This window comes from Micropterus salmoides, unplaced genomic scaffold (assembly GCF_014851395.1).
Source record: "Micropterus salmoides isolate LMB-PRFRI ecotype aquatic unplaced genomic scaffold, ASM1485139v1 Ms_hic_scaffold_5, whole genome shotgun sequence".
NCBI lineage: Eukaryota > Metazoa > Chordata > Actinopteri > Centrarchiformes > Centrarchidae > Micropterus > Micropterus salmoides.
The window spans coordinates 32058773-32071136 of record NW_024044237.1 but is presented as its reverse complement, the minus strand read 5'-3'; the positions used below and the strand labels follow the sequence as shown (position 1 = coordinate 32071136).

General features: G+C 39.3%; 1 protein-coding gene across 1 annotated transcript; it reads right to left on the bottom strand.

Annotated features, from left to right (window-relative positions):
* Nucleotides 1-322: 322 nt before the first annotated feature.
* On the bottom strand, nt 323-9035 carry smu1a (SMU1 DNA replication regulator and spliceosomal factor a). Its single transcript, XM_038699652.1, has 12 exons — nt 9010-9035; nt 7098-7308; nt 5852-6004; nt 5385-5495; nt 5101-5229; nt 4798-4917; nt 4577-4693; nt 3366-3493; nt 3095-3221; nt 2833-3000; nt 2066-2218; nt 323-1393 (listed from the first exon to the last, which is right to left on the bottom strand). The coding sequence occupies exons 1-12, from the start codon at nt 9033-9035 to the stop codon at nt 1295-1297; spliced, it is 1542 nt and encodes a 513-aa protein (XP_038555580.1). The 3' UTR covers nt 323-1294.
* Between the last annotated feature and the right edge of the window lie 3329 nt (nt 9036-12364).

The following is a 12364-nucleotide window of genomic DNA, read 5'->3' as shown; positions in this document are numbered from 1 at the left end:
CCCTGGCATTTGTCTTGCTCGCTGACTTGACACTCCTCTCTGCAGAGCTGCTGTACCAACAACCATCCAACCAGAGTTTGTTTAGGGATAAAATTCAGTCAACTTTCCCACTTTCCATTACACAGAGACAGCATGCATAGCTGCACATATAGTTAGTTAAGTCCCTGAAGTTCCCATACAATGTTTAGTAATGGCTGTAGTGACATCTGGTGTCCTTGTTTCTTTTTTGTATTCTAAAAATTCTGATTAATTTCAATTCTGTCGATATTCCATTTCTCCAACACCACAGGTTACCACAATTCAAAAGATGCTCACTTCACTGTTCTGGTTAAAAAGCTTTAATGGCACAGACGAGACATATTAATGGGAAATGTGTACTTGCAGCAAGGAAAGACTCACTCAATGCATGTACTCAGTCTGGAAAATTCCTGACAATAAATTTAATGTATGATTTGATTCTCTATGTTGAAATAACTTTTATTATAATTATTTCAGCAAACAAAATATGTATATATATAAAAAAGGAATTTGGGTGTGATGCCATTCAATTCTTGTTGGAACTTAAAAAGAAGGGGGAAAAACACAAACAAAACTATTTAACCAGGTCTTCTTGGAAAAACAAAATTGCTAATAAAAAATATATTTACAAAAAAGTGGAATTTTCAAAACAAGAACGGAGTCTCTCACTGCGAACATTTGACAACTCCCCTACTGTATCTGAAGTTTAAAGAAAGAGAAGTTACTGAATGTCTGTAAAGCTGAGGTGTTGAACAGCAGAACCTTATTTATTGTAACTGAAACAATATCATGGATGAATGAATGAAACAGATCTTTTTGAAATCTCGACAAACATGGAAGCACCTTTTACCCCCCAAATTCCTATCCACTACTCAAACAGCATGACACCAACTCCTACAGATTTATAAATAGCATATTTGTAAAGCAAACAATGTTGCTTTGTAAAATACACATAAAATCATTTATTTGTTGGACAAACTGACAACAGTTTCTCAGACTTACGGGTTAAGCTAACTGAGGTTCTACTGTGCAAACACCTAAACTGACATTAGTTGATAATATTCAGCTGTACAGCTTTAATGTAAAAAAAACAAACTTAAAGCTCCTGTACACATTTTCAAAAAACTTGCAGCTGGTGTTATTGAGATCATTAACATAACAAAACCACGACCCCCCCAGTGATGACACAAAGCAAATAAAATGGGCAGGGCAGTGTCCAGAGTGAGGAGAGCAGGTACTGTGTGAGAACATCCAATCTCAGTTTGGGAACAACACCTCAAGGCTTCCAGAGTTTCAGCAGACCATCCTCACTGTAGGTGCTGATGAGGTTCTGGTGGGGGTGGTGGGCGATGCCGATTACATCCTTCTCATGGACCTGAAGTGGGGAGGAGCAAGATGTGTAAGCAAAATTAAATTAAGTTACAATATTAACAAAAAAACTGGCATACCTTCATTGATCAATCAGAACTCAAGATTGTTCCAAGTCAATTTAATAAAAATGTAATTACTGCCGGGCATCAACACAAAAATAATCTAAGACCCTAACATTCTTCTTGTGAGGATTATTTTTACTTGCTCACCATTTGACCTAAGTAAAGCATTCGTTTGTGCATTTCTAGCTACACTAATTGCTCAGGAATTCAACCCATGGCAGCGTTAGTTCCTTGCTCTAGAGACAAATAAGCAAACCTTTGTATGCACTGTGTCAATTTAAAGTGTTTGCCAAGTGGTAATTTCCTTAAAATGGCTTCATTGAATGGTATTAACATGTGTACTAACATTTCAATGCACAGAGACTTTTTTCTGGTAAGTGGCCATTTGGTGCATTGTAAATACAGTATATTGTATTTTACAGCATCATAAAAGGTTTGATTTTTTTTTTGACTATACTTATTTATCAAGCCATTTCATAAGAAAAACAAACAAGCATCAACCTCACCTTCAATCAAACCTTTACAGTCAGAACTTTTTGTAGCACAGCAGAGGTGGGAATGAGCTGTGTTATTTTTGAACAGTTTGATCTCTTCTTCTGAGTGCAGTAACATACCGTAAGCGTTCTCTCCAGCTTGCCGGTGACGGTGCTGAAGCAGTAGAGTACAAAGTCCTCACCCACGCAGTAGATCCACTCACCGCGGGGCGACAGAGTGCAGCACACAAAGTCTCCACCTTCCCTCTTACCAGAGCTGAAACTCCTCACGATCTGCACAGCCAGAATCACAAGTGCATTCAGGCACACACAAAAGGGCAGGCGGGCGCCGTTTCATAAGCAAACACCTTTAAAAATGTACAGTAATCCATGTTTATTACTCAGTATTTAAGAAAAAACACTGAGCTCAAAATGACAATTTTGTGAACTCAGTGCCGGTGGAACGGAAAGGTATCTCATTATTTTCAAAAATATTGCAGGCAAGAAGCTGTTCTTGCCTGGTGTTCTTGTAATGTATTTAATATTCATTAAGACTGTGAGATAAGTCATGCTTTTCGAACTTGTAGTGCTTGTTTATCTAATCACCTGCGAAAGCACTGACAAGGAAGGCAACTGTAACCAAGTCGCAGATACAGATACATCAGCAGCATTTGGTTGAAATAAAATGTTACTATGTGGGATATTGGAGATATAGATTTTCCTTAATGTCAATTTCAATTCACACTTGATCCAATGCAGAAAATGGTATAGACTGCATGCCTGAAAGGGGTTTAAATAACACCTCATAAGCCAATTTCATCAACCTCTCCTCACTTAGAAGTATGCATGGCGTAATACAGTGCTGGTTTCCTGCTGGACTGTTTAGCGCAGTCATATTTTAAACTGACCTGTCCCTGCATATTCATGATGACCACAGTGTTGGAGCGGTTACACACTACAAAGTGCTCTGGGTTCTTAGGCAGCAGGATGACGTTGTTGACTGTGATGTCGGTGCCGGCTGACGTGCCCAGAGGCTTGAAGGTGTTGGAGCACTCAGTGGTCTTCATGTTCCACACCTGAAGCAGGTCGAACACAGTGAGATGAGACAGTCAGACACACACAGAATAACACAGACACAAAGATACCATAGTTGCAAGTTGCTTCTCTCACCTTGACTGTACCGTCCGAGGAAGCACTGATGATGTGGTGGCCGTCTGGAGTGAAGGTGGCCTCGTTCACAAATGAGGCGTGGCCGCGGAACTCCTTAAGGGTTTTACCCGACTTCAGTCCATGGATTCTTAAGCAAATAGAAATAGAGACTTTAATGCATGTTCACAAAATTATCCAAAAAAAAAAAAAAAAAAAAAAAGGTCATTGTTTGGTCTTTGTTGTTCCAAACTCCACAAAGTGTGAAAGGTGTTCTGTTTAGATATGAGTTTACCTGATGGTCTGGTCGAAGGAGGCACTGAGGAGCTGGCTGCTGTCTTTACAGAAACTGACGCATGTTACTCCTTTACTGTGGGCACGTTCAAACCTCCTCAGACACTGACCACTCTGGATCTTCCACACCTGCACACAGAGGGACTCATTTGTTTTTGCAACATGACACACGCAGGCAACTATCATGAGTACCATGAACTTCATACTATCAAATTACAGAAGATTATATTTACTGGAAATAATGATTCCATATTGTAATTTTGACTACATGCATTGCCTTTCGATTCATAGTTTTCACGTGACAAGCGCGGTGACCTGGAGAGCAAAATAACAGACCAACATAGCGGCTCACACCGCGACTCCCCCGTTGAGAAGCCGCAAAAGCAGTCAAATTTTATTTGGATCACCTTTCAACTAAAGAAAAAGAAAGATATGAACACAAGTGTTCATAACAAGAGTTGGGCATATCTGATCCATATAACGTTACAGCATCCGCTGCCACATTTCTACTGTTAAAAACCGCCAGGTCCCTGCCGCCGCTCGATTGCGGTAATGTTTACTTTTACCTTCTGGGGAATCCCTCACCTAACACAGCCCAGGCTCGTCTCCTCGATTAGTAAATTCAAAAGCACAACAACCATCCAGCATTGTGGCAACGCAAAAAAACAGTGCATCACTTGCTTATTGGTTGAAGGCAACGTAAAAAAATGACGTCTTTTTTGCCCTCCAAGGGAGAGTTTTCTTGGAATGTGACGTCATGTGAAAACTATGAATTATACAAATGTTAAACTCTCATAGTTACATTTCAATAATCAATAAACAAATAATGTTTTTGTTCAAAAGAAAAGTTGAAGGAATATGTTGGGAATAAGTAGATTCCCAACATATTCCTGCTGGACAGCGCTGTATTTAATTACATTTCATTATACCAGAAAAGGTTTTGTTTATCTCTGACTTTAGACACCTCATCAAAAGAAATCCCATGCATTGTGCTTAACACGACAACAATTTTGTTTTCATGTTTTCTCACCAACAATAAACAAACTCCTCATAGGCTGGAGTGTACAATTTTTTTTTAAAGAAACAGCACTGTAATCCATCTGTGCAAGAGGAAGAACAACCGGCTCAGCAAACTATTTTTATTTTTAGCTGTAATAGTAACAAAAGATGTAAGAGCAATAAAAGAGAAGAGGAATAGAAGGACCGTTTCACCTTGATTTTTCCATCCTGGGCTCCAGTGGCCAACATCTCTGTGTCTCGACTGAAGCACATACACAACACTGCATCGTCCATCATCATGAAGTTATCCTGAGCCTGGTATTTCAGATCCTTAAGGATGCAATGCACACATTTTTTTAAGTCAGCAGGCCTGTATTGTTATATTAAACCAGTAAGAAAATTTGTTTTAAGAGCGGATTTTTTGCATAAGATACCTTTCTGATTTTGCCAGTGGTGAAGTTCCAGACCTCGATGAAGCCGTCCACAGAACCAGTGACCAGGTATTGACCATCAGGGGAGAATCTGGAACACTCCACGTGAGATTTCTGTCCAAACTGTGCAGGGATGAAAAACAAGTCATGTAAGAACACTTAAAACATTTAATTAATGAAATTTACCATAACTCTTTGAAGTGTAAAATTAAGATGACAGTATGCTTGGCTGAATGCCACCTGGAACAGTGAAACAGCCCATTAGTGTTGCTTTCTACGATCCATACTTTGGGACAGTGTGGGTACCTTGATGTGTCTGGCGAGCTGGGTGGGGAAGCGCTCCTCTTCCACATCTTTAACGGCAGCTTTACCCCTAAACAAGTCGATAGTCATACCAGGAGGCAGGAGGCCCTGATGCTGCTGCCACTTCAGAGACTATGGGAGGAGAATGTTGACAGAGAATAAAATTATCATCAGCTCGTTATGTGATAGAAGCATAACTATGGGAACTATGCAAATTAGTTATTTTAGGGTGAGTCTGTTATTGAGGAATGACACTAATCACACCTGCAGGTTTCTAGATCATTTACCTGTCCCAGCAGAGCCATGAGACGAGAGGGTGGCACCACACTGACCTCCCCGGCCAGGGCCTGGGCGATAGCGGCCCGGCGCTTCTCCTTACTGCTGCCATCTGGATACGCCTGGACAAAAAAACACAAACATCAGAAACTCCAGTAATCTTTCAGACATTCTCTTAATCCAACATTCAGAATTTCTCCAATCTGAGTTTTGAGGGTAGATTCAGATATATGTAGCGTATTACATTTCCATCATTTGTTCTTGTGAGGATGAAGAATCCTTCTAACATTAATTAGCTAAAAGGAGTCACCCTTAAATAATGCTCAACAGTGAACCTGTGTATCTTATGAAGGGTGTTTGATATTTAGAAGCCGAAAGCAAAATGACCAACCTGACCAATTGATCCTTAAATGATTGGATAGATGGAAATATACCAGAACATAGATTGCATCTTGTTACACATCTGGTTTGGACTCACCTCTCTGGGATCGAAGTAAGAGCGAGCCAGCAGGTTCTCCAGGTGGATGTATCTCTCTGGCTGCGTCTGTTTCAGCATGATCATAGGGTCGGTCTGTCTGAGGAGTGAACGGGCTGCACCCAACTCTCTCAGCTCGATCAGCTCTAACACCACCTGGTCACGAAACAACACAGACAGAACTCAGAGAAAGCGTGACTTCAGGCGTGATCCACCTGGTTCTTTTCAATGAAAGATCTGTTGACACTGACTTATCTGAAAATTTATCAACTAAAAGAGGTAGGGATGCACCGAAATGAAAACTCTTGGCCGAATACAACAAAAAGCGATGGTCCGGTAAATTACATGCGTCTATTTGCTTTTATTGTACTAAGGTAATGTGTTTTATACTTTCTGTGAATATAATCCAATTAATCTTATTTCCATACTGTATAGACATCTTATTTTAAAACGGACGTTGTCACATGTGCATCCTTGTGCTAAATTCATCAAGTCCGACCCAATTTGATAAATAATGTTGTATACAAATACAAGGTAGTTTATTAGTCATTATACAGCACAAGGCTGCATAACGAAACAAATTTTGTAGTTCCTTCAAGCTACACACACAACATATTAACTTTAGGATGATATTGAAATATGGTAACATAAAATAAAACTGTACAGTTATTATATATATATATATATATATACATACATACACACACACACCGCAAAAATTGCACAGTGTGTGTGGAAACATGAACATGAAGACTTCACAGCCTCTCTTCAGGTAGAACTCTCATACTGCAACACTTGTCTTTGTAAAGACAACGCTGCAAGCAGCTGCAGGTAGAGCCGTTCAATTTCTGGCTTCCACCAGCCTGCTTGTCTAGGTGGCCTTGGACAAGATACTGAAACCTGAACCTGCTCCTGAAGGCTGTGTGAATGTCGCCATTACAGTCTATTTACCCCTAGAGATCAGCTAGATGACAAGTATGAGTTCAATGTAGGGTTGGACAGTATGACAATTTTAGAATAAGATAAGTAAGGCGTCCACAATCAACTTTCAAGGCGAATCTTACAGAGTTTAATGTCCTCTTACTTCTTTTTTTCAAACTTATTTGTATTACATTTAACCTCACTGACTAGCGCAATCAAGCTATGTGAATAAACCCATAGGGTGATGAAGCCAACTAGATGGCTATGCTAATTGGATGAATTCATGTGCCTCTTCCCTGGGTGACCACAATTTTTTTCCAAACCTCACCTGTTCATAAAGGTCTATCAGGGTCTTATCTGGCAGCTTGAGGGACTGGATGGCTTGCAGGACTGTATCCCAGTGGCCGCTGTTTATGTCTGCCACAAAGCTCTCTATACTGTCCACAGTGTTCAGAGACACTGTGGTCTCCTCCTGCAGCGTGGCCAGAGTCCGGTGCAGATTATTCTCCTTCAAGTACTGCATAATCAGACGGATCACGCTGCGGAAAACACAAGTCATTTGGATAAACATATGTTGGAAGACAGGTCAGCTGAAGCAAATTCAATTACAGTGTTGAATAAGGAGTCATAACTAGATGTTGGGGGATCTAGTAATAAGATTAATATAAATAACAATTGACTTTTCAACATTTGTTTTCCTCCTGCCACCTCCAAAGTTAAATAAGTGGTTAGGAACATCCCTGGTGGTAGGAAATAGAGCCCAATAGATAACTCATACAGCCAATATTATCAGCGAATATTGAAGTACAGAAATGCAACTAGGGATTACCGCACACTTTTTAATTGCCATTATAACCGTGTTTGAATACCAGACTCAGAGTAAAAACCTGTCGAGCTTTCACCAAAGTTTGCAACAGTTTCTCAAAAGCAGGCGCGCATGAGCAGCACACAAAGTGGGTTTGTTTGGGTCAATGACAATTCACAGCACTACGGAGATTTTTCAGCCTGTCAGAAGTCTTGTCACAATTTGGTTTTTATAGAAGAGTGCTGAGGGAAACTTGATGGAAGAAAATTGCCTTATAGTGAATGCAGGGTGAGTTCCCTTTTAGCTTTTGTTTGTCTGTCTGACTTGCTAACAGCTTGTAAATTGAAGCTCTCAGCGTTAGCTACCCTTGTAAAAACACTACACGTTGTTCTGCTGCTGTATTCATTGTGTGTCTGCAGACTATTCGCTCACCGCACAGTTCAGTCACCCCAACGACATATGTTGTTGTATGTAAAATCTGACAGTCAGTGTTTTAACAGGACAAACGCTGCAGACTCCTCTGCATTTATGTCAGTTGTTCGGCTCATTGCAACTACTATCACTGTCTTCTTCAAACTCATTTGTATTCATGTAATTGTGCATGGGGTCATTGCATTTACATGTGATGTGATGATATAAAAAAATATTTTATTTGTGGTTTTAAATATAAAACTTGGTGAAATAGTTTCAGTGTGTGTATCAGCACATTTGAACAATACAGTGATAATACTGATCACCATGATAGTTTTGGTCACTATAATCGTGATATGATATTTTCATAGCGTTTTATCTCTAAATGCCACAGACTGGTTTGTGGAAGTTTAGAAAGAGTGCATTGTTTGCACATTTAGTTTGTAATGTGCCGACTCTTTTGATTATAGATTTATGTTTAGACTCTCAAACATTGATTTCAACACCAGTTAAGAAATACCGAACTGCCAGACATCGCACTTAAGAACTATATTAGGAACATTTAGTATGAAACAAATTTGGTCACTTTAATAATTTGTTTGCTGCTTAACGTTGCTTTAATAATTAAACTTAACATCTCCGGTTGGAGCAGTTTCTGTGGCTAACGTTACCGTGTATGGTGGCAAGAGACAGTGTAACATTAGCGTTAGCTAATGCTAACTTATTCAAACTCACATAACTTGACTTTCTTTAAATTATCGTGGCGACTATAAATGCAAAGTAATGTGATATTATAAATAACGGAGCAACACTTCAGAGTGATATTACCGTCACTTCGGTATTCAAGAGCAAATAACATCCATGGGGTTGAACGTAAGTTAGCTTGTTAGCTTAGCTTAACCCGCTAACGCTAGTGGACTGCAGCAAGGATGAGTCAGGCCTCATTAACAGACACTACGATCAAATGTGGCGTTATTAGCAGGCGATTTTTTTTAATTTAAGGGTAATTAACTGGTCTACTTACTCTGCGGATTCCACCTCCAAAGACATGATTATTTATCTCAAAACAGTAGCCACAAGATACTCTCGAGTCTGCAGCAAGAAACCACACAGTCTATGCCAGAAACACGCAGGACAGAACGACGCAAACACGGAAGTACTGGGAGGAGTCAAGATCTTCAAAATAAAACGTTTATTGAAGTTCAAAATAAGCTGCCCCTGTATGTACACCTCTGAATTTGTGTTTAGGAACAACATACACAATTTAATTGGAAAAAATAGCCTTACACCCTACGTTATTTTTGATGAGAGAGTGTCAATTGTTGATTTCAGTCTGGGATATGATATTGTTCTCATGTCAAGTAAGTTTCTTTCTACCTATTAAATATAATTGAATGTGTCTATATTTTCAGTTTAATTAAACTCCACCAATTCATCCATCCACACAAGGGGCGTCACTTTGTGTTAAAAAGTGGTGGGGACATAAAGGCACAGATTAGGGGCATGACGGCACAAGTGTACCACAAAATTTGACGACTGTCAAAAACAAGATGATTTTTAATAAATATGAAATGCTGAAATAAATGAGTGGGGTGTCTGGGTGTCCTCCTCCAGAAGATTTTGAGCATTAAACACTTAATTTCCTGGTTTTTGGAGACATTTTCTGCTTTATTTATGTAAAGAGAAATTCAGCTGCTAGGTGACAATTCATAAATATAAAAATATTTCAGAATATAATGCAGTAATCAGCAGCTTGTTTTTTGTAGCTGAAGTTACTTTTTTTTGGTCAATGCTCATTTGTTTCTTCTACATTTAAATTGCATTGCATGTTTTTTATTGTGCAAATAAATCTTTTACAAAGCATTTTCATTTGTTAGTTAAAATTTCTTGGTGCAAGATATTTTCAGAACATTTTTAACAAATGCTTTCAAAAAGTTATGGGGACAAAATCTTTCAAAATGTGGTGGGGACATGTCAGCATCCACCCCCTCCCCGCCAGTGTCCCCCGTGTAAATGACACATATGCATCCACAATAATAAGCAGTCACGGTGGTTATTATAGTAGTTTTAATATACACCTAAGATCATGTATTCTTAAAAACGAGTCCAGGGATTAACAAGAGTCATTGAAGAAGCTTCCATGGACACCATTAGGATTACTTTTCTGCTTGAAGTTAGTTGAACATGAAAATATATCAGGATAACTATTTATCAATATTGTTTTCATTGGACTGGTTTTCTTCTTGTCTCATTCTATATGATGTCAAAGCATGTATTGTGATGGGCCTTTTGTGCTAATCTTAATGTGCATCGCCATCCCCACATACCCCCCACATCCCCCCCACCATTACTAGTTTTTCTTCAAGATGACCAACAGAGGGTGCTATCTGCACAGCTATCACTCAGAGGTCCTCTTGACTCTCTTCTCTCTGCCAGTGAAGGTCTTTCAAGGTTATGATGATTATGATGCTCAGTGCAGCACCACTTCAGTCTGCAGTCCCACGGCCTGGGTTTGATTGTTTTGGGCAATCATGACATAATCCCGCTATGAGCCCCATCCACATTGGAAATGAATTTGGCACCAAGAACGCAGCAGACCTTGTTTGGTTTCATTTGCCTTTGCAGATGGAGAAATATATTGGGAAGCGATGAGGAGAAATACAGAGGATGGGGAGGGGAGGAGTGGTGTTTTCACACAATACCAACAACACCGCAGTGATTCTGAATATATTAGCCTAACAGAAGAGCAGAAGAAAGACGTCAATATAATTTTGCTGTCCTCTGGCATGACAAAGCAGAGGCTGTTTTGAGAATGCTTACTGTACCAATGAGGGAGACGCCACCACACTGGAAGAATGACAGTGGCACAAAAGGCTGTAATGTAATCATTTTATCCTTTCCGAGAAAAACAAAGAAAATTCTAAATTTATGTGAGGTGCCATTCTCTGTGTGAAATAAAGTTACCCTTTTCCATCATAATTAGAGCTCATTACCACCACAAAGAAACGTAGCCTTTCTTCGCTCTGTCAGGAAGGAAACTAACACTTTGTGAGAACATACACATAAATTCCACCTGCCCAGTGATAGAGGAGAGTGCTATGAATTCATGTTTGGATTCACTACACTGCACTACCAAATGCTTTTTAAGCCAAAAAAAACAAAAACACAAAAGAGAAAGCACTTTCACAGTGTGTCATTTGTTTACACTCTGGTTAAAATGACCAAATCCTGATATGTATGAACTAAACCCTGTATTCTGGAAAATATAAACATACTGCTTCTGAAATACATTTTTTTTGCACAGTTCAACATTTCAGGCACGATCCACCCAATCCCAATTGCCTGTGTTCTCATGGAAACCATTTTAATTGCTAAACTGAAATGACCACTTGGTCACACTGAATACTCTAACAATAATAACAAGTCAAGGCATTGAGCCAAGGGCAACTTGTTTAAAAGATATATAGATGAATTAATCAATTAGTGACACTGCCACAGAGTGTGGAAAAGGGAGAGGATGATGAGGGTGAGGAAGAAGTGGAGAAAGAAGAGCACCCAGGGATTGGTGCAGGGCTGGATCTGTCATGACAGGCCATTTTTACGGAAAGCGACATCACTCTCTGTGGTCTGGATACGATCCTATGACAGAAGTCCAGATTACTTCTCTTATTGTGACATCAGACAGCTGTCCTACTTTCTCAGATTTTACTCCATTCTGAAATCAGCATGCCCTAAATAAATGAAATCGGCAGAAATGTACACTTGTTACATCAGTGTATTTGTGTTGTGTGGGCAATAGAAACATCATGTACTTCACAAAATGCACACCAGGATGTATAAACACAGAAAGTGAACCAGTTTTAATGAAAACACAAAATAATGGAACCTGGAAGCATGTAAAAGCATTGCAGATTTGAGTTAGAAAACTCTAATACGCACAGTATAGGCTTGGTTGTAGGTTTTATTTAAATACAAAATTCAGTACTGACACAAAAAAGATATGAATGTAATTATTACCCTCCTGTATTTTTCCGTTTTGAGAGACATTGGGTGTGCCAGTAATTACACAGAAATGCAAACAAACGCACATGGGAAATAGGAATACCTGCTGCATATCATAGCTGAGATTCAGTAGAATTACTTTTTAATGGGGATAATACCAGATAAGAATAAGTTACACATAATACTAAATCTTTGTGATGTCTTGTCAGCTAAAAAGGAGATTACAGGTGTGCTGTTGGAGGAGGATGCGCTGGCTTTTTTGCTTTGCATGCATGCTGCTTTTCAGCTAAACTCTGCATATTACCAAACACTGAGATACACATACCAAGAAAAACACAATTTTATATTCATGGTTTAATTTCGGATTAGATGTTAGA